Source organism: Oryctolagus cuniculus, chromosome 5, assembly GCF_964237555.1.
Source record: "Oryctolagus cuniculus chromosome 5, mOryCun1.1, whole genome shotgun sequence".
In the NCBI taxonomy this organism is placed as follows: domain Eukaryota; kingdom Metazoa; phylum Chordata; class Mammalia; order Lagomorpha; family Leporidae; genus Oryctolagus; species Oryctolagus cuniculus.
The window spans coordinates 82653627-82676003 of NC_091436.1; the positions used below are offsets into that span (position 1 = coordinate 82653627).

Here is a 22377-nt window from a genome sequence, read left to right on the forward strand (position 1 = left end):
CCCTCTCTCCACAGCCCTCCTCCACTGCCCTCCTATGATTCCAGCCACCCTCGGGTTCCCAGAGGGCCCACATCTCTCAGTATTTTACCAGGATAGCCTTCTTCCATATATCCAGCCCTCCCCATTCTGGAAAAACTAGCCACATCACCCAAGATTCAGTTTAAAATAACTTCAACTCTAAAGCTTTTCCAGGCCAATCCTACAGAACTGACTACTCTCTCCTTAGCTCACCTAGTCCCACTAATACAGCACCTTACACTTGATCACCTGTGTAATTTTCCCATCTGGACTCTGAGTCTTTTGATGTAAGAGACTGTATTGTATGCACTTATACCCCAGTACTTATAGGAGATATCGGTATAACCTAAATTTTCTACAGCTTTCAATTTCTTAATTGAATGTAACTGAACATACTGAATGAAGTTAGCTCACTATGAACTAATCTCCTCTTTGTCCACTTCTCTGAACACACACACACACACACACACACAGCAGGAAGGAGGAAAGGGAGAGAGGCAGCCTGAGTGGAAAACCTCTTGTGATGGTCCCATAATCAGCAGGGCTGGTATCTTTACTTACCATTGATGTTCTCTGCCCAGTGATGGAGGGTGCAGGTGAGGGACTGTTTTCCTGGTGCTGAAAATCCAAACGGGAGCTATTCTGGGAACTTGAACTTCCCAAGTCGCTCTGCAGCTGTGCCTTTTCAGACAACAGTCTGGACAAAAAGCTGGCCTTGCGACTACCCGGGCGTGATTTGTCTACCCAGCCCCCACTCTCTCTCACACTGCTATCACTGTGTAGATCTGTGAGAGGCTCGCCCAAGGGTTCTAGGTCCTGGGACTGCTTCCAGGTTCCTACCGCATAGGCTGGACAGTGTCTAGAGGTGGTTGTTGTACCTGGCCAAGACTGGATAGTTGTATTCTGCACAGCAAAGGAAGAATGGTCTGGTTGCTGTCCTGAGTGCTGAATTCTGGTGCTGGCATCCTGAGGACATGGACTGTGGACATGGAGCTGTCCGCTGTGCTGATCCTTCTCAGCCCACTCTTTTTTGCTGAAGGAAGAATCTGCCTCAGGTTGCCTAGGCTGTGGGATTTGCCACATAGTTTTAGACTTTGGCACGTTGATTCGAATTCCTTGCTGCTGATTGTTAGCTTGAAGTAGAGAGATTCTGTCGGGCAAAGACGAGCAAATCATACACTGCTGGGCCGCTGAATATTTCCTCAGCTGGAATGGAGGGCCCCTTTCATTCTCAAAGCCCTCATTGCTGGATTTCTCATAAAGTGCCTTCATGATTTTCCTGACACCTAGATGAAATATTTCCAGTACATTGAGTAACAAGGAGATGGCTGCAATGCTCTGCATAAAGAGCATGAAAATGGTCTTCTCTGTGGGCCTGGATACAAAGCAGTCCACTGCATTGGGACAAGGAGGCTGAGTGCATTTGTAAAGGGGATACATTTGAAACCCATAGAGAACATATTGGCCTATCATGAACCCCACTTCCAATACAGATCTGGTCAAGATGTGTAAGACATAAGTGCGCAGTAGACATCCTTTCAGAGGGACTTTATGGATCCTCTTCTGCTCTTCTAACCTCCTCAGTTCCCTATCTATCCTCTGCTGGTCCTCCAAGTCAAGTTCTGGATTCTCTATCTGGGCTCTTAGGTACGACTTTTTCCTCTGCCTCTCTTTCTCAAAGTCCCTGAGTCTATAAAGTGCATGGCCCATGTATACCAGTGAAGGAGAAGACACAAAGATGATCTGTAATACCCAGAACCTGATCAAAGAGATCGGGAAAGCATCATCATAACAGATATTGTTGCAACCTGGCTGCTGTGTGTTGCAGGTAAATGCTGATTGCTCATCATCCCAGACATCCTCAGCAGCCACACCAAGGACCAGCATTCGAAAGATGAAGAGGATAGTCAGCCAGATTTTCCCCACTATGGTTGAGTGATAGTGAACTTCCTCTAGGATGCCACCCAGTAGGTTCCAATCCCCCATGATGAGAGACAATGTCTGAAATATACAGAAAACACTGAGGTTAATAACACTTACGGATATAGTATAGAATGCAGAAGGACATAAGTTCATAAGTACTGTAGCTTCTTTTTTCTTTTTTTCCAATATATTATTTTTATTAGGTAGAGTTACAGTGAGAGAGAGAGACAGAGAGAAAGGTCTTCCTTCCAATGGTTAACTCCCCAAATGGACGCTACAGCTGGCACTGCACCGATCTGAAGCCAGGAGCCAGGTGCTTCCTCCTGGTCTACTATGCAGGTGCAGGGGCCCAAGCACTTGGGTCATTAGCCATTGCCCTCCTAGGTCACAGCAGAGAGCTAGACTGGAAGAGAAACAACCAGGACTAGAACCCGGTGCCCATATGGGATGCTGGTGCTGCAGGTGGAGGATTAGCCATGAGAGCCACGGCGCCGATCCCTTCTTTTTTTTTTTTTTTTTTTTAAGATTTTATTTATTTATTTGAAAATCAGAGTTACACAGGGAGAGGAGAGGCGGCGGGGGGGGGGGGGTCTTCCATCCTCTGGTTCACTCCCCAATTGGCTGCTACGATTGGAGCTATGCTGATCCAAAGCCAGGAGCCAGGAGATTCTTCCCAGTCTCCCACGTGGGTGCAGGGGCCCAAGGACTTGGGCCATCTTCCACTGCCATCCCAGGCCATAGCAGAGAGCTGGATCAGAAGTGGAGCAGCCTGGTCTCGAACTGGCGCCCGTATGGGATGCTGGCACTTCAGGCCAGGGGGTTAACCCGCTGCACCACAGCACCGGCTCCTGTAGCTTCTTTTTTTCATGTCAGCAAAATAGTGAGTTTTGCTAGCCTTAATATTTATCATTTGTGCTTGATAACGTTCGATGCTTCTAAGAAATATCAGGGTTGTTTATTTTTTAAAAGAAACACCAGAAATCCCCAACATGTGATCCAGTTTACATCCTATCATCTTCTACTATCACACACAGAAGCCTGTCATTCTAGTATATTTCTGGCCTCTATATTTGTACAATGCATTCCCATTCTAAAATTTTGCTCATCTTTCTAATCATATGAGATGCCCCCACTTAACACATTCCCTTAGTAAGTCTTCCCCAAACATCCCATGTCAGAGTTATTTTTACCTTTCTTAAATTCCTGTAATCACTCATTTAACACTGTGCCCAAATGGATTTTGAGATATTTTTGTTCTCTGTTGCCCATCCTGGAAAGTTATACCCTTGTAGATGCTCATTCTGTAGCATCTTTGTCTTTGCATACAGAAGTCATTGATGTACAATAACGGACTGAATTGCCATTTCTTTTTTTCTTTTTTTCTTTTTTTTTTTTTTTTGACAGGGAAAGTTAAATAGTGAGAGCGAGAGACAGAGAGAAAGGTCTTCCTTCCGTTGATTCATCCCCCAAATGGCCGCTACCAGGAGCCAGGTGCCTCCTCCTGGTCCCCCATGTGGGTGCAGGGACCAAGCACTTGGGCCCTCCTCCACTGCCTTCTGGGCCACAGCAGAGAGCTGGACTGGAAGAGAAGCAACCGGGACAGAATCCAGTGCCCCAACCAGGACTAGAAACTGGGGTACTGACGCCGCAGGTGGAGGATTAGCCTAGTGAGCTGCGGTGCCAGCCGCCGTTTCATTTTAAAATTTGGTTCCTTAACTCTATCACTGAAATAACAATCAAAAGGAAAATGAAGTAGATCCTCACAATATATTATTCATGCTTTAAGGGTAAGACAAAGTGTAAATAAAACAGAACTCAGTCAAGTAAATCCTCAGGAACTAGCTCAGATTAGGGTAGCACTAAAGATTAGGCAGATAAACAATGCCAGCAATAACATACAACTACATCCACTAAGTTATGTCTGGAACATTATATTTTCATGCATTTTTTTTTTTGCTAAATTAGAAGAAAAGTGAATATAACCTTCTGTAGCAAGCTTGGAATCTGGGAAAGAATTAAGACATAGCTGACATGAACAGGTTTCTTGGTTTACCCTGAAAAACATGTTTTTCAAGGTTCAATGAAGTTAAAATACATGATAGGTTGAAACCTAAGACTTCCAAATATGAAACATCCAGAGGAAAAGCAAGAATGTGTTACATTAAAATAGTTAGTAAAAACAATTTTCCCATTCCATAATTCATGCATTTAATGAAATATATTTAGTAATTTTCACTAAAGTATTACTGTCACCTAGGCATTGTGCTATATTGCCAGGATTTCAAAAGCAAGCAACATATCTCTGATCCCAGCCCTCCAGAGAGGGTGGAGGGGAAATGTGAAGGAAGACGAGAACAACAACAACAAAAGACTTCTAAGAAAATATGGCTGACTTTTATCTGATGTGTATGCTTACACAAACTTTACCTGGATGGGCATACATATGTTAAAGTTTTAAATAAAATTGAAAAAGTGCCAGATAACTCATAATTTGGAAGAGACATTAATGAAACTTTTATATTTACTCTATATAAATTGATCACTAAGGATTCCCACTAACATATAAAAGAGACCAAGACCAAAAAGCCAAAAATGAGCAGCAACCAAAAAATATAAACAAAAAAAGTGAAATCCTTAGATTTCCCCCTATTTATTTCCAAATACAAAAATAAATTCCAGGGCCTGGTGCCATGGCGCAGTAGGTTAATCCTCTGCCTGCGACACCAGCATCCCATATGGGCGCCAGTTCTAGTCCCAGCTGCTCCAATTCCAATCCAGCTCTCTGCTATGGCCTGGGATGGCAGTAGAAGATGACCCAAGTCCTTGGGCCCCTGCACCCACATGGGAGACTGGGAAGAATCTCCTGGCTCCTGACTTCGGATCGGCACAGCTCCGGCCGTTGTGGCCATTTGGAGAGTGAACCAATGGAAGGAAGACCTCTCTCTCTGTCTCTCCCTCTCACTGTCTGTAACTCTGCCTCTCAAATAAATAAATAAAATCTTTAAAAATAAATAAATCCCAGAGGGAATAAAGTATTAAATGTAAAAAAATTGAGTCATAAAAATATTAAAACACAAAAGAAAATGTTTTATAATCTTAGAGGGAGGCTATTAAGCATATTAATGCCAGAAATTATAATCAGGAACAAGTACAGATTTTACTCATTGCAACTGAACAACAAAAGTGGGATGTTCAGGAGGCATTTGGGTCTAGACAACAAATGGTACAAACACAAGACAAACATTTGTGACTAATCATTGCACAGGGAGAGAAGATCACTCAGAGACAAGAAGTGAACCCTGAAGAAAAGCATAGGTAATAAAAGTATACAAATAAAATGAGCAATATGCAAAGAGAAGAAAGCTACAAGGGCAGTGCCACTAAAACCTAAGCAAGAGAGTTTCAAGGAACGGATACTGACAGTGCCAAAGTCACATGCTTTACTATTTAAATAATTTTTACTTAATTGTGATATACCTTGCTTGGGGATTGGAAAACTCAATACTGTATAGAAGTTGATTCGTCCCAAATTAATGAATGTGTGTGTGTGTTTGTGTGTGTGTGTCCCTCTCTATCTCTGTAACTCAAAAAATAAACCCTTCTTTAAGAAAGTTTTGCTGACAAAAATATTTGAAATCCAGCATAGTTTCCCATTTTCCAAGAACTTTTTGAAGGGCCCTTGTAATATGAGATGTAGGTACATATGTGTGTGACTATGAAAAAATGCAGGGCACACACTAGGAAGTTAATATAGGCTAGGAAATGGAAGATGCCTCTGTCTGTCTCTCACACACACTCTATGTGTGTGTGTGTGTGTGTGTCCCTCTCTATCTCTGTAACTCAAAAAATTAATCCTTCTTTAAAAAAGTTTTGCTGACAAAAATATTTGAAATCCTGCATAGTTTCCCATTTTCCAAGAACTTTTTGAAGGGCCCTTGTAATATGAGATGTAGGTACATATGTATGTGACAATGAAAAAATGCAGGGCACACACTAGGAAGTTAATATAGGCTACCTGAGGTCTGTGGGAGTTGAGAAGGGTTGAGAAAGAATTTGAAGGGAAAAGGAAGGAAAAAAAGGGAAAGGCAAAGTCTAATAAATATGCTTTATTTGTATCTGTTGTATACACATATGTAAATTTTACCTGTATGTGCATATATATGTAAAAATAGATTTCTTAATAAAATTGAAAAAGTGGTAGATACCACTCATAAATTGGAAGAGGCCTTAATGAAACTATGTGAATTGTTTGAAATTCAAAAATTAAGAATGTTTCATATATTATTTGCAGGTTAAAACAATTAGGTTTTAAAATCTTGGTCATACTTTATGAACTGAGGCAATAATTTACTAAGTTCCATCTTAAAAAGTTAAGGCCTTTTCTCATAATTTTCTTCTAAATATTTCTCATCATTCTTTATTTAAAAGACATTCCTTTAGCACTTCAAAAGTTCTGGAGCTTCTATTTTATATAAAAACCCAGAGAAGGAAAACCTAACTCATTTCAATTAACATATTCTCTATTTGGCAATCCTAAACTAAATAATGCTTCTTTTTGCCACTATTGCTTTAAAACATGGAAGTGATCATTTTACAATATAAAGTAAAGGAAAACTGGGTCTATATGAAAAGCAGCAATACAGTCTTACATATTTGCCTGCAAGAGCAGGGTCCTTGAGACAAGCAATACAAAGTTTTGCTAAAATTACTTTCTACCATTATATGACTTCAAGTCCTAGAAACACTCTTATATTTTCTTTTATTATCAAATACTAATTTAGCATCTCCCAGGTAGAAGGCTGGTGATCCTTTCCTCATTTCAGTTCAGGTCTTTCTGCCCTCACAGGGATTTCCCATATGTTTCTCATCAGAGAGTCCACATATTTACCGCTTACCTTCTAGAAGAACCAAACAAGTTCACAGCTGGACTCACATGGACCATGTGTGGCAAGTAGTGCAACAACCACTGCTGGTTGTGGATTTAAAGGCTTTGGTCAGCTGGCTATGGTGCCCTAACCCAGAATAAGAATAGTATTTTTGATCAATGCTGTCTAACACAGTCCTCCCCCAAGGTTCAAAATGTCCTTTGGTGCTCTGCAATTTTTATATTTCTTTTCTGACACCAAGTTGGGGGTCCCTCCTGTCTATCATATTTGGAAGTGAAAAGTGAAACAAATGAGGATTCCCTTTTTTCATTAGCAAATGATTACAGTGACTTGACTCAGAATACTTTTCTTTCAGTCCATTGATTGCCCTAGGAATCGATGCTTGCAGATCAATGAGTCATGCCTGATGCTATAAATAGCTGCCTGGAGTGAGTCTGGTCTCATCAATGTGAACAAATACTAATGGCATGACATAAAAAAAAGAACCCAAAGTGTTCTTGAAAAAATGTCATGCTCAAAGAAGAAATGTCTCAAAAAGAGAATAAGCATTTTTAGACCACTGAGGCGGCTGCTGTGCCTCTCTGTAGAATTATGTGTCCTAGTAATAATCTGTTAGGCTGACATATAGCTGAGGAAAAAAATTTAATAGAGAATCTGAAATCCAATAATAGCCTTAGAAACTGTGTTTGGGGGCCAGCACTGTGCACAAAGGGTTAAACCAACATCTGCAGTGCTGGCATCCCATGTGGGCAATGGTTCCAGTCCCAGCTGCTCCACTTCTGATCCAGCTCCATGCTGATGTGCCTGAAAAAGCAACAGAGGATGGCCCAAGTCCTTGGGCCCCTGCACCCACGTGGGAGACCAGGAGGAAACTCTTGGCTCCTGACTTTGGCCTGGCTCAGCCCTGGCCATTGCGGCTATTTAGTGTGTAAACCAGCAGGTGAAAGATCTCTTTCTCTCTCCTTCTAACTCTGCCTTTCAAATAAGTAAATAAAATCTTTAAAAAGAAAAGAAAAAAGTGGGTCTGATTTTTGTAGAGAAAATACAAATTCCAGAAAGGTCAAAGGACTCTACATGATGCAGATAGAGACAAGTTCTAATTTCCTCTCTATTGTAGCATCAACTGGTCACATCCCAAGTATATAAAGTTACTGAACTTTTAGAGGAGCTGAGAGCAAAAGTGTCACTAGAATCCAAAGATGGCTTCAAATCACAGCTCCTGGGCACATTTCTAAGCCTGCTCATTTCCACAAAAAATGTAGAAGTACATAAACTCATAGTTCATAAGTATCATCTATTCTATTTTTTAGACACTTTTATTTCCTCATTTTGTTTTTAAAGATTACTTATTTATTTGAAAAGTTATAGATAAAAGGAGAAACAAAGACAGAGATCCTCCATCTCCTGGTTTACTCCCCAGATGTCAAGTGACCAGGGCTGGACCAGGATGAAGCCAGGAGCCGAGCTTCATCCAGGTCTTCCTTTTTTTTTTTTTTTTTTTTTTTTTTTTTTTTTTGATTTATTTATTTATTAGAGAAGCAGAGGCAGAGAGACAGAGAAAGAGATCTTCCAACCACTGGTTCACTCCCCAATTGGCCACAACGGCCGGAGCTGGGCTGATCTGAAGCCAAGAGCCAGGAGCTTCTTCCAGAACTCCCATGTGGGTGCAGGGGCCCAAGGACTACTGGAGGGGAGGGGAGGGGAGAGGGGGGAAGGGGAAACACAGAAGGCACACAGTAAATGGCAGGGTCAGTTGGCCACCCCTTGAAATACCTGCATCCCATATTGGAGGTCTGACACACTAGACTCAAGTACAAATTATCAAAATTAACTAGAATTATTTTTCATGTGCATTTGAATGGTACTGGGTACAATGCCCAAGAACTCCTTTGATATTTAATTATAAAACTCACCAGCACAGTAATGATTTAATGCAAGTTATATTCAAAACACTAAAATCATAATTTATGCAAGGAATAACTCCTAAAATTGTCTCAAAGGTAGGTAGCTGGGTGACTGAGGAGGTTGGGTGAATTTTACAAGTATCTTCTATGTAGTAAATGTATTCCCTACTAAAGAAAATAAATGTTTAGGCTGGCGCCGTGGCTCACTTGGTTAATTCTCCGCCTGCGGTGCCGGCACCCAGGGTTCTAGTCCCAGTTGGGGCGCCGGGTACTAGTCCCAGTTGCTCCTCTTCCAGTCCAGTTCTCTGCTGTGGCCTGGGAGGGCAGTGGAGGATGGCCCAAGTGCTTGGGTCCCTGCACCCACATGGGAGACTAGGAGGAAGCACTCGGCTCCTGGCCTCAGACCGGCACAGCGCCAGCTGTAGTGGCCATTAGGCAAGTGAACCAATGGAAGACCTTTCTCTGTCTCTCACTGTCTATAACTCTCTCTCTCTCTGTCTAACTCTGCCTGGCAAAAAATAAAAATAAAAAATTAAAAAAAAAAAATGTTTAAACCAGAAAATAAATACAATTATGTATCTGATTCTTTCAATTTTAAATTTATTTTTAAAAATATTTATTCATTTGAAAGGCAGAGTTGAGAGGAGACAGAAAAAGAGACCTATCCACTGGTTCATTCTCCCAAATGGCTACAACAGCCAAGACTGGACCAGGTTGAAGCCAGGAGCCAGGAGCTTTATCCAGGCCGCCCTTGTGGACAGCTGAGCCAGGATGCAGCCAAGAGCACAGGACTCTATCCAGATCCACGTGGGTGGCAGGGACCCAAGGACTTGGGCCATCACCTGCTGCTTTCTAGTGTGTGCATCAGCATGAAGCTGGAACTGGAATAGCAGTAGGACTCAATCCCAGACAATCAGATACAGGATAAAGGCGCGACAAGCAGTGTTTTAACCACTGAACCAAATGCCAGCCCCATATCTTTTTTAAATTTGCAGACGAATCAATCTGATTGCTTTTTATTTTATTTGAGAGGCAGAGAAGCAGAGAGCACATTCCCATCTGCTGAGACAGAGCACTCCCATCCACTGGTTCACTTCCTAAATGATCCAACAGATAAAAACATTCTAGTTGAAGCCAGCCAGGGGTGGTGGGCCCAAGATTTACCAATTATATGTTCTACTTTCTCTAAAACAAAACTCAACTGAGGACCTGTCTGAAATCTTGTTCCAGAACAATCCCTGTTCTTAGAAGGGAAAAAACATAGAAATTGTGAACTGACCAAGGACACACCAGGAAAACATTTAAGCAGCAATCAAAGGTGAAGTTTAATTGATGGCACAACATTTTTTTTTTCTTGAGATTTATTCATTTATTTTGAAAATCAGAGTTACAAACAGAAGAGAGACGGAGGTCCTTCATCCACTGGTTCACCCTTCAGATGGCCACAACAGCCATGGCTGGGCCAGGCCAACGCCAGGAGCCAGGAGCTTCAACTAGGTCTCCCACATGGGTGCAGGGGCCCAAGCTCTTGGGCCATCCTCCACTGCCTTCCCGGGCCACAGCAGCGAGCTGGACTGGAAGAGGAACAATCGGGACTAGAATCTGGCACCTCAATTGCTGTATACATGTAATCTCTTCACTGTCATTTTGGGACTTAATTCTATCATCTTCCTTCTTAACTTTGAATTTGTCTTGCTTTCTACATTCTTTTTTCTCCTGAACTTAAATTTTAAAAGTATCTAGCTAGTACAGCTGGCATCGTTATACAGAAGCCAAAGTTGCTGCATTCAACACTAGCATCCCAAATGAGAGGAGGTTTGAGAACCGGCTGTTCCACTTCTGTTCCACCTCCCTGATAATTGCTTGGGAACGCACAAGATGGCCCAAGTACCTGGACCCCTGTCACCCATGAGGGTGAATCAGATAGGAGCTTCAGGCTCCTGGCTTCAGCTTGGTTCTGCCCTGGCTGTTGTGGCCTTATGGGAAGTGAATCCGTAGATGGAAGATTTCTGTCTCTGTTTCGCCCTCTCTTCCAAGTAAATAAAAAATAAATCTTAAAAAAAAAAAAATTATCTACTTAGTAATGTTGGAACAATTAAGAACCAGTTCTCCCAAGGAAAATAACCTGAAAAGGCTGGGGGTAAAACCTGACAAGGCAATGGGGAATTTGAGCCAAAATCCACAAAAAAGAAGTCAGCCAAGAAAGGTGGACCCAACATTTAGTGCTACTTAAGATTTTGAAAGGATGGATGTGTATTCTCTAGGGTAAAGACAGAGAACAATAAGTTAGTGTAGGAAAATACTGAGTTAAAAAGAATTCAAAACAAGTTAACGAAGAAAATGAAAGAAAAAATAAAAACATCCAGAGCAAATAGCACATAAAAAGGAAACAAATGTAAGATTTAACCCCTTTCCAGAAAAAATAACACCTCATCCTTGGTACAACCATTGAGTTTAATGCCTCTATTAAACAAAGACTTAAAAGTTGCAGGGCAGGATAACCTATCTCAGCTCTGGTGCAAAAAGGGAAAAGATCTTAGAAAATGATTACCTTACTAATAATGTGTTAACTCCAATTGCAGTAACTGTTCCAGATATGGCTTTCTGGTTTTGTTTTGTTTTTAAGAGAGATGCTCATTTAAAAAAAAATAAAAAAATAAAAAAATAAAAAAAGATTTGAAACGCAGAGGGACAAAGATTCCCCCATCTGCTAGTTCACTTCCCAAATGCCTGCAATAGTCAGGGCTGGTCCAGGCCAAAGCCAGGAGCCAGGAATTCAATCTGGGTCTCCCACGTGAGTGGCAGGGACCCAATCATCTGAGCCATCACTGGCTGCCTCCATGAGTGTGTATCAGCAGCAAGATGGAACTGGAAGTGGAGCTGGGACTCAAACTCAGGCACTCTGATATGGGATGCAATGTCTCAACCATTGTGCCAAATGCTTACCCCCTTCCCTTTTAACAACAAAATCTCCCCCTAAACACATCTTACCAAAGTATCTGACTAGTATTATTCCCCTAGCTTCTATATTATCCCCTAGACTTATTTTCTGCCAATTTTCCCCAAAAATTCTTACTGTTTTTATTAAGCCTTCAATATTTGACATTTAAATAGATGTAAGTTTTTTAAGTCCAGACCTTTAAAAATATTATATTGTTTTCCAAAAGCTAGTATTGTACTTGAGAAGACTGGAATTAATCTGATTCTTGGTCCTTTACACATTTTTGGGGAAAAAAAAAAAAGTTATTTGAAAGAGAAAGACAGAGATCTCCATCTGCTTGTTCACTCCCCAAATGTCCACAACACCCAGGACTAGGCCAGGCCGTAAGAAGCTCAGAACAAAATTTGGGTCTCTCACACAGGTGGGAGGGACTCAAGTCTAAACACATTAAAAGAAATATTCTAGGCTCTCAGTTCTTCACTGAGATGCTTACCTGGCCTATCAGGTATACTTTCTTCATTATTTGTCATTAAATTTTGCTTCAGTATTAGAAAAAAAGAAACATTCTAATTGAAATAGAACTTTACATGGTTTTATTATACATTACCTTTATCGAAAACAAACTTTATACAAAAAGTTTTATACAGATAAAAAAATCCTTGGCCAGGCAAAACCATTTATGTGTGTGCATATACACAAATACATACACATACAAAGTATTTTACATCATTATAATTATACATATTTACAAATATACTATTTAAATTATTTACAGTTTACCAAAATGAGCGGAGGTAATTATAAAAGCAAATAAAAATGGTGAAAACTTAAACCAGTCACTTAGTTTAAAAGGCTACAAAACTATTATAGAAAATCACAAAAGAAAGTCACTTCTTTGAAATATCAAAACTAAATTTTCAATTCTACATCATTGTTGCTTTCATTTTGATAAGCTGTCACATGTTTAAAAATAAATATTTTGACCACTAACAGGTGAGCAAATCAGACAGATGACTAGGATAAACTGAATATGCTGACCTGCGATTACAGTCAGTAATTAATAACAAATGTAGATAATCACCTACTAGTCAAAATGTAATAAAACCTCCCTCTTGTTCCCCATTTAAAACATGAGGAATTTGAAGCTTCTGTGTAGTATGCAATTCAATTAAGACTCCAAGGAATTCAGCAACTTATCTGTAATATAAGAAAATGCTGAAGTTATGATTCTATTCTTCTGATATGACCATTTTGATAGTGTTACCTTTTAAATAAGCTCTACTTACACAATACTGATTTTACAGAACCAGCTTTTGTGAAAACTATCATTCTGATTTGGACGAATTAAACTACAGTACATAGGGAAAAAAATCTGGTAAGGGTCAAGCTAGGAATGAAACACTCCAGTACATGTCCTATCATATAAGCAAATAAAATCCCAAATATTAAATTAATTGAAAAGTTTTAAATTTGTAAAGTTAATGATTAGATTTACAATGCAGATTGGAAATTTCCAGCATAGTTCCAGATACAAGTAACCTCTTTCATGAATTTAAATTCTAAGAGAATGCAAATCATATTTTAAGATAACATTAATGTAAAACCAAAATTAACACTTAGTTGAATTTGTTAAAGGCAGCAAAAATCTTTTTTTTAACAGATTTTGAGCAGATCATAAATTTATGATGTTTTGTTTTATTTTATTTTTATTTTTTTTTAATTTTTTGACAGGCAGAGTGGACAGTGAGAAAGAGAGACAGAGAGAAAGGTCTTCCTTTTGCCGTTGGTTCACCCTCCAATGGCTGCTGCAGCCGGCGCACCATGCCGATCCGATGGCAGGAGCCAGGTACTTATCCTGGTCTCCCATGGGGTGCAGGGCCCAAGGACTTGGGCCATCCTCCACTGTACTCCCTGGCCACAGCAGAGAGCTGGCCTGGAAGAGGGGCAACTGGGACAGACTCCGGCGCCCCAACCGGGACTAGAACCCAGTGTGCTGGCGCCGCAAGGCGGAGGATTAGCCTAATGAGCTGCGGCGCCGGCCCAGCAAAAATCTTAAAACACAGTGATTCTGAAAAATATCTAAGCCACTTTAAAGTTCTTTTAGAACAAGCCTGTCCAAATTCCTCATTATTCAATTTTCATTTTGAACTACATGAGCATACTTTAAAATGTCCATGGAATACAGAATTTTAAGTTTATTTTGAGGAGCCGATGTGGCACAGTGGGTTAAACCACTGCTTGCAATTTCATGGCAGAATGCCAATTTGAGTCCCAGCGACTCCATTTTCAATCCAGCTTCCTGCTAATGCACAGGAAGTCTGCAGCTAACAGATGATAGTCCAAGTACTTGCACCCCTTCCCCTGTGGGAGACCCAGATGAAACTTAGTTCCTGGTGTCAGTGTGCCCTGCCCTAGCTGTGGGTTCATTGGAAGATCTCTCTCCTTTTGTCTGTCCCTCTCTCAATTGTTCTACCTTCCAAATAAATAAATCTTTTTTAAAAAAGTTTATTTTGGTGCAAAAAAAATTGAAATCCATGCAGTTTTTTCACAATATGCATTTCTATAAGTTTTTTTAAGAAACCTCATATATGTGGATTTCAAATTTTTGAGTACCAAAATAAACTTTTAATTCCATTTCCATGAAATTTTTGAAGTACTCCCATATAAACAAAACTGGACTTTATTTAGCATAAACCACTAAACACCTTTTGAAGTTCTCATTAGCAAGGCAGATGCTTTAAGAGATGTGGCAGGGCCGGCGCTGTGACATAGTGGGTGGTTAAGCCGCCGCCCACAACACTGGCTTCCCCTAGAGGCCCGATTCAAGTCCTGGATGTTCCACTTCTGATCCAGCTCCCTAATGCACCTGGAAAGGCTGCAGAGGAAAGCTCAATTACTTGGGCCCCTGCATCCAAATGGGAGACCTGGAAGAAGCTCTTGGCTTTGGTCTGGCCCAGTTCCGGCTACTGCAGCCATTTTACAGTGAACCAGCAGATGGAAACTCTCTCTCTCTCTCTCTCTCTCTAACTCTGCCATTCAAATAAAATAAATAAGTCTTAAAAAAAAAGATGTGGAAATTAACAAATTATGTAACAATAATTCACACTGGAGCTAGAAACAGATATGTAGCTCAAAAATGTTCAGAGCCCTTCACACTGTGATCTGTGTCCAAACAGTTTTTACTCAGATTTAACTAAAAGTTTAAATCTGTATTTATTTATTTTCATTTTATTTCAAATAAACATAGGAAGAGACAGAAAGATCTTCCATCCACTGGTTCACTCCCCAAAATACCACAATAGCCAGGGCCAAGAAAATACTAGGAGCCCAGAACTCAATTTAAATCTCCGATATGGGTGCTGGGGACCCAAGCATTTGAGCCACCATTACCTGGTGCCTCCCACAAGAGGAATTGGAAGGGGGCCAGGACTTGAACCTAGGCATTCTGATTTGGGATGTGGGTGCTTTAATTGGCATCTTAACTGCTGTACAAATGCCTGCCCCCAAAACAACATAAAATTGGGTGTTTTGCATTCATATAATTATGATTACAATCAATTGGGAAATATAGTGATATGTTATATGCCTTTACAACTATACAAAAATGACTTAAACTGGGAAACATGTCTGTGAACATTAGTAATAATTTAATACAATAAATCATGTCATTCAGATGGCAATGGACTTCATGTTCTTAACATTTCCTACTGTAAAGTACTGAGTGCTCCTAATTTAAAATGAGAAATATTGAATTACAGTGATTATGCAGACATCATTGGTTATGAAATGCTGCTAGTAAAGAATGTTTTTTCTTCATCTATAAAAATTCTATGATTAACCATCAAAAGGAATTCCCCCCACCTTGGTCTTAGCAGCAGAGGGTTGAGGAGATGCCATGCTGACCTGAACTGCAGCAGGCTTCAATCTGGGCACATCCCTGCAGATGAGGTGGCCTTAGATGTCTGCAAACATCCTCCAACCTGTGACTGAAGCAGGAACTCAACTGGATGTCTCTTGCTCACTATTCAAATCTTCAATGACTAACAGGTCATTAACTGCCCAACTACAGTTATCAAACATTTACTTTGTAAATCTCCTTAGTATAACCATTAACTACCTGCATTTTGATTTTTCAAAGAGCTTCATTAGCTGCTGGAATCTTTCTGAGACCTGAAAAATTAAAAATTAGTATTAATCATAAGAATCTCAATAGTCTTTTTCAATGATTTTTAAAATTCTTACTTATTTTTATTTTATTTAAAAGTAGAGAGAGAAAGACAGCTGGTTCACTCCCCAAATACCTCCAACAGCTAGGGCTAGGCTAAGCCAAAGCCAAGAGCCTGGAACTCATTATAGCTCTCCCATGTGTATGGCAGGGGCCCAGGTATTTGAGCCATCATCTGCTGCCTCCAAGGATAGAGTTAGCAAAAAGCTGGATCGGAAGTGGAGTAGCAGTACTCAAACCAGCACTCCAATGTGGGAGGAGGGTGACAGAAGCAGTGATAACCATGCACCATGCCTGCCCCTTTTTCAACCTTTGATGAATACTTTCACAAAATACCTAAAGACAAAGTTATCTTCAATAATGAAAATATGCTTAGAAAAACAGGATGCCTTCATATTTAAAGTGATTGTTTAATCTAACTTTTAATATTCAACTTTCTCCTTAAATAAGCAAAACATCACTACCAAATTGTCAGAGATCAAATAAGTAAATGGTAAGACACACAAGGAATAAAGGATCACTCCAGTCACAATTCTTTCACAATCACCGACATTAAGTCCTACACTGAGCATACTTTTAAATAACTTGACTAATATACATGTATTTTAATATGCTAAAGATGAAGTCTGTAGGACAGCAACATCTGTGAACCCGTATAAATGTAAAGCTTGTGTAGTTACCTGATTTAGATTTTTATTCAGCTTGACAGCTAAATTTGTAAACGTTTTCAAAGATGGCCCGTTTTTTTGACACTCCAATAAAATTTCCCGGTCATCATTTCTGAGGAAGGAAAAGTTATATTTAGCATTTATACACTACATTAGAAACATAATAAAAATTCTACTGTCCTAAAGTCCATCAATAGTGGTAAAAATTTTATTAAAACAATATATTTATTAAAACTCACATATATCAAACTATAGACAATGATTACCTGTAAGAAACAAGATTACAGATGATTTGACCCTATAAGCTCATATCTTTACCAATTTTTCTGTAACAAAATGTTATTTCTTTAATGACAAAAGCTTAAGTTTTAGGTTTAAAAAAAATTTTACCTTTAATGTGTATACAACTTTAAAAAATAGGGCTAAAAAATGATCATAGGGGCCAGCACAATGGCAGAGCAGGTAAAGCTGCCAACTGCAGTGCAGGCATCCCATATGGACACCTGTTTGAGTCCCAGCTGCTCCTCTTCCAACCCAGCTCTCTACTATGGCCTGGGAAAGGAGTGGAGGATGGCTCAGGAGCTTGGGCCCCCACACCGATGTGGCAGACCCAGAAGATCCTAGATCCTAGCTTCAGACTGGCCCAGCTCAGGCCCTTGCAGCCATTTGGGGAGTAAACCAGCGAGTGGAAGATCTCTCTGCTTCTCTGTATCTCTGCCTTTCAAATAAATAAATCTTTTTTTTAAAAAAAAGTTATTTATTTGAAAGTCACTAACACAGAGAGGAAGACAGGAAAAAGCACTCTTCCATTCGCTAGTTCACTTTCCAGATGCCTCCAACAACTTCATCTGGGTCTCCCACATTGATGGCAGGAGCCCAAGCACTTGGGCATCTTCTGCTGCTTTTCCTAGGCCATTAGCAGGGAGCCAGATGAAAAGTGAAACAGCTCATATGGGATGGCAGCATGGCAGGTGGTGGCTTTACCCACTATGTCACAATACCAGCTTCAACCTCTGCTTTTCCTACATGAATGTGTTTATTATGTCTTGCACTGCCATGTGCCAAGTTACCTTAAGTGGGGATTTGAAGACTGTCATTTTATACAAAACTTACCACTAGTTTTAAGAAAACTGAGCTCCTCTAAGTAAATATTTTAGTCAAATATGACCACTATCTACCTCTAGACCAATGATCATAACCTTTCCATTTAATCGCTGGTGCTTGTGGCATAGTGGATTACGCTGCCGCCTACAATGCCGATAACCCATAAGGGCAACTGGCTGGAGTCCCAGCTGCTCCACTTCTGATCCAGCTCCCTCCTAATGAGACTGGAAAAGCACTGTTTGGGTCCCTGCGTCCACATGGGATACCTGGAAGAAGGTCCTGGCTCCTGGCGTTAGCCTGGCCCAGCTCTGGCCATTTTGGCCATCTGGGGAGTGAGACAGAGATGGAAGATCTCTCTGTTTCTCCTTTTACTTCTAACTCTGCCTTTCAGATAAAAAATAAATCTTTAAAAAATATAAAATAAAAATGAACAAACTTGAATCTTAAGATCTAAACTTAAGAAGGGCACATTGGCCAGCGCCACGGCTCACTAGGCTAATCCTACACCTGCAGTGCCAACACCCGGGTTCTAGTCTTGGTCGGGACGCCGGATTCTGTCCTGGTTGCTCCTCTTCCAGTCCAGCTCTCTTCTGTGGCCCGGGAGGGCAGTGGAGGATGGCCCAAGTGCTTGGGCCCCGCACCTGCATGGGAGACCAGGAGGAAGCACCTGGCTCCTGGCTTCAGATTGGCGCAGTGCACGGGCCGTAGGGGCCATTTGGGGGGTGAACCAACGGAAAAGGAACACCTTTCTGTCTCTCTCTAACTCTGCCTGTCCAAAAAAAAAAAAAAAAAAAAAAAAAAAAAAGGGCACATAAGTACAACCTATTTATAAAACTGGAGACTTGAATTCAGAGGAATAATCAAATTGCAAACACTACTACTTTTTGCCGTTTTGCCACCTGTCATCCTTTCTCTCAAAAATGTTTATTCCATTACTGCCAAATCAAATTCTTTCAAATTGAAAATGTAAAGTCAAAACAATGAAAAACTATCTGTGGTGTTAAGAATGCACACCATTGGTTAAGAGTCACTGCCCTAGAATATTCCACACTATAGCTGAGCTGTATCCTGGAAAGTATATTCAACTAACTTTATCCACTTTTCATGTCATCACTTTCCTTATTTCAGGATGGGATAAACTATGATGATGTATTAATTTTGTTTTTTTTTATTTGACAGTTATAGACAGTGAGAGAGAGAGAGAGAAAGGTCTTCCTTCCATTGGTTTACTCCCCTAATGGCTACTACGGCTGGTGCTACGCTGATTTGAAGCCAGGAGCCAGGTGCTTCCTCCCAGTCTCCCATGCGGGTGCAGGACCCAAGCACTTGGGCCATCCTCCGCTGCCCTCTGGGCCACAGCAGAGAGCTGGACTGGAAGAGGAGCAACCGGGACTAGAACCCAGTGCCCCAGCTGGGACTAGAACCAGGGGTGCCGGCGCCATAGGTGGAGGATTAGGATGTATTAAATTTCTAATCTCCCAAAATTTCCTAGTAATTTAAATGTCTTACAACTTACCTTGTCCATGAAACTATAATTTCTCCCTTCTTTTTAATAACATTCCTTGCAGAAAGACTTGTAGAAGCGTTGAGTGCTGCTGCCGAATCTTTAATTCCTGTGGGATCTTTATTCACTACAGAGGCCCTTTTCTTATTGGCTTTCTTTCGGTAAGCTTCACCATTCTCTTGAATAAGTTTCTTGGTCTGTTCCCTACTAGTTACATCTGTTTCCTTTCTTTGTTTTTTCTGAGAAGACTGATTTAGTTCAGAAAGGTTTTTTCTCTTTTTGTGAGCATTATCCAAAGTCCCAGGCAACTCTGGATTCCCAGAATTTGATGCTGACTCTGATTTTAAATCATCTTTTACTTCACAAGAAACAGGAGATTCGGTGGTCAAATCAATATAGGCTTTCTCAGTAATGCATTTCGAAGGCTTGCTTTCCATTTGCACCTTTTCTTCCGTATACTTATCTTCATCTACACATATCACCTGACATCCCAATCCTTCAACAGCTAATGCAGAATGGTTACTTTCATTTTTACTCTCACTTGAAGCATCTTGTGTCAAATCAATAAAAGCACCCACAGTATCAGATTGCACAGAATTACCTAAGCTGTGAGCATTTTGATTTAAACTGTTTCCAGAACATCTCAACTGATCAATATTTAAAACTGTTACTTCCATCAATTCCCCCAAGTTTTTGGTCTCAGTAATTGGAACTTTCGTTAGGTCTATGTATGTGTCTGGAAGACGATCCTCAACAGAGTGTGGAATTTCTTCTAGAGAAGGCAGTTCTTCAATGCTTTCAGGCACTTTTGGTTCCCATACTTGATGTAACTTGAAACATTCATCAGTCACTTCATCACTGTCACCTGCCTTACCTGAAGCATCTTTAAGAAATTCATATATATCAGGAACCTGTGGTTGTACCATAGAGTTCTGTTCTTCAGGACCTGATTTATTGCCATTGACAATTTTGTTAGAATTTTCTAATTCATCCACAGGTTTGGTAACTGTGTTCTGACATGAAACATATTCTTTCTTTGCTGCTTCATCAGCTTCCTTCCCAATGCTGGACAAAGATGCCAATGACTCATCAGTTACCACACTCTGTTTAAGACCAGCAGACGTGGATGGCGTTGCACGTCGTATTTTCACAATGAAATGATCATTGGACTTTTCCATTATCACAGCATGCATAGGTAGATTAGGGTGGTACTGAAATCCTGGAGCAACAGACCGGCTTGTCCATGATGAAGAACAACTAGATTTACTGCTTGAATTATCAGATTCCAGGGCTAAATGAATATCTTGTTCAGAGGCATCTTCTTCCTCCAATAAGGCATCTTCACTAAAATGGGCACTAATAACTTCTTCAGGAGTTGAATTAGACAAACCTTCAGGCTTTAAGAAACTGAGATGACCATCTGACTTCAGAGGTGATGGTACTGTCAAAGATACTGCTAGATCTTCAAGAAGTATGGAAGAAATGCAGGGTTTGCTCTTTTCTGAACTACACACATTATCTTTACTTAAGGCCATGTTAGTAGACACTTCAAACATACAACTTTCATCCAACACATCAGGATGAACTGGCAATGAAAGTCCTGAAGACAGAGATGGACCTTTGTCAGACAATAATGACCAATTATCATCACTAATTATTTTAGGACATGGAGAAGCCACCTCTGAAGCCAGCTCTTCTGTTGTACAAGCTGGTATAGACTCACCCTTAAGGCTCTCTAGCAACTGTTTCTCTGGAGTCTTTAACTCCCACTCAGTTTTTTCAGTACAATTAACACTGTTGTCCAAAAGATCAGAACCTTGCAATAAACTCTTAAATATTTCACCCATCTGTGCATCACTCACTAAATTAAAAGTAAGGCTAGATGCTTGCTGTTCAGTAAGAATCTCAAAACTTCGTTCTGGCTTCAAAGCTGCATGTTGGGATGTTTGTGCTTCCTCCATGGTGCTGCCTTCAGCTTTTCCCAGCTTTGGGATACTTGGACAGTCTAGTTCCAAAGCATGCTCTCCAGGTTGAAAGTTCTTGATAGTATCAAAGCAGCTATTAGAACTTTTTTTAATATCATGCTTTATTGCATTGATATTGGAGTTATTTTGGTCTTGACATTTTTCCTCAGGTTTTTCACTTTCCAATAAAGACTTCAAGTGAACAGAGTCTCCTGGTTTTGGCAATTTTTCTTTTAGCATTTCTTTGTTGGAGTTGTCCACATGACCGTTCTCACAATTTGAATATCGTACTTTCTCTTTACTTCTTTTATCAAGTTTTCCTTCATCACTGTCACTTCCAAAATTAATGGAATCACAAAACTTTACTAAGATTTTCTTAAGTTTTGCAAATAAATAATCAAGTTGTTCATCTACAAACTTCCACAATTTTTTTTTCATATCTGATAGTTGCTGTTCAAATAAACGGTCAACTATTCCATTCTTTTTAACTTGCTTAAGTTTAGATTCTATAACATCACAGAGATTCTTCTGTAAAGTAGTCACTGACTTAGAGATTTTGGATAAGTCAAGATGTTTAATTAGTGATGTAAAACTCAAAATTGCTGACTCAATAATTCTATGAAATTGTCTTAATGAAAATTTTATCTTGAATTTCATGTAATTTTTCCTCACATGTTTTCTTATCATTCTTAACATGTGCATAATCTCTCGAACAGAAGAGGGTGCAGCAACAATTTGAACTATTTTTTCCAAGCAGGAAGTACTCATTGTTTTATCTTTCTTCTCTGTTTTTGAATATCTGTTAGATTCCCTTGGTCTTTTATTCCATTTGCTGCTGGTCTGATGGATTTTTACAGATGTTTTCCTATTATCCTTATCCAAGCACATAGAACTTTTCCTACTTGGTGGACTAGTCTTTGTGTTCCGCACTTCAGCAGATGCTCTAGGTTTGGCACTTTTTTCAAAATTTTTTTGTGGTTCAGATTTTTCATTGTCACTTATAATTTCTCCTTCTTCTAATTCATCTAAAGATGAATCCTTACAGGAATCTGCTTCTGTACATTTGTCAGCTTTGTAGAATGGCTTTTGATTTTCCTTATTGAGATCTGACCTGGAGATAGAATGAACTGAATTTGGTGGAAACACATCTGTAAAAGAGAAAAGTATATTAAATACGGCCATTGAGTTTTTATAATTTGATATTTTCATACTAAATATAAAAAAAATTAATACTGAGCCA

At 40.0% G+C, this 22377-nt stretch overlaps 2 protein-coding genes across 5 annotated transcripts in view; both read right to left on the reverse strand.

Annotated features, from left to right (window-relative positions):
• Window positions 1-290: 290 nt before the first annotated feature.
• On the reverse strand, window positions 291-12866 carry GJA10 (gap junction protein alpha 10). Its single transcript, XM_051854480.2, is given in 3 exon segments — window positions 291-566; window positions 568-2019; window positions 12754-12866. Coding segments are annotated over 2 exon segments (1572 nt in total). The 5' UTR covers window positions 2005-2019; window positions 12754-12866; the 3' UTR covers window positions 291-431.
• CASP8AP2 (caspase 8 associated protein 2) overlaps window positions 12243-22377 on the reverse strand; it is a 31689-nt gene continuing 21554 nt past the window's right edge. For 2 of the 4 annotated variants that reach the window (XM_070073779.1, XM_002714583.5), the window contains exons 8-11: window positions 19186-22285; window positions 16578-16677; window positions 15790-15842; window positions 12243-12869 (exon numbers count right to left, since the gene is read on the reverse strand). In XM_070073779.1, coding sequence (XP_069929880.1) covers window positions 12866-12869; window positions 15790-15842; window positions 16578-16677; window positions 19186-22285 — 3257 coding nt within the window. In that variant the 3' untranslated portion in view covers window positions 12243-12865. Of the gene's footprint in view, window positions 12870-15533; window positions 15843-16577; window positions 16678-19185; window positions 22286-22377 lie in introns of all 4 variants that reach the window. The other 2 variants (XM_070073777.1, XM_070073778.1) reach the window with 2 other exon arrangements.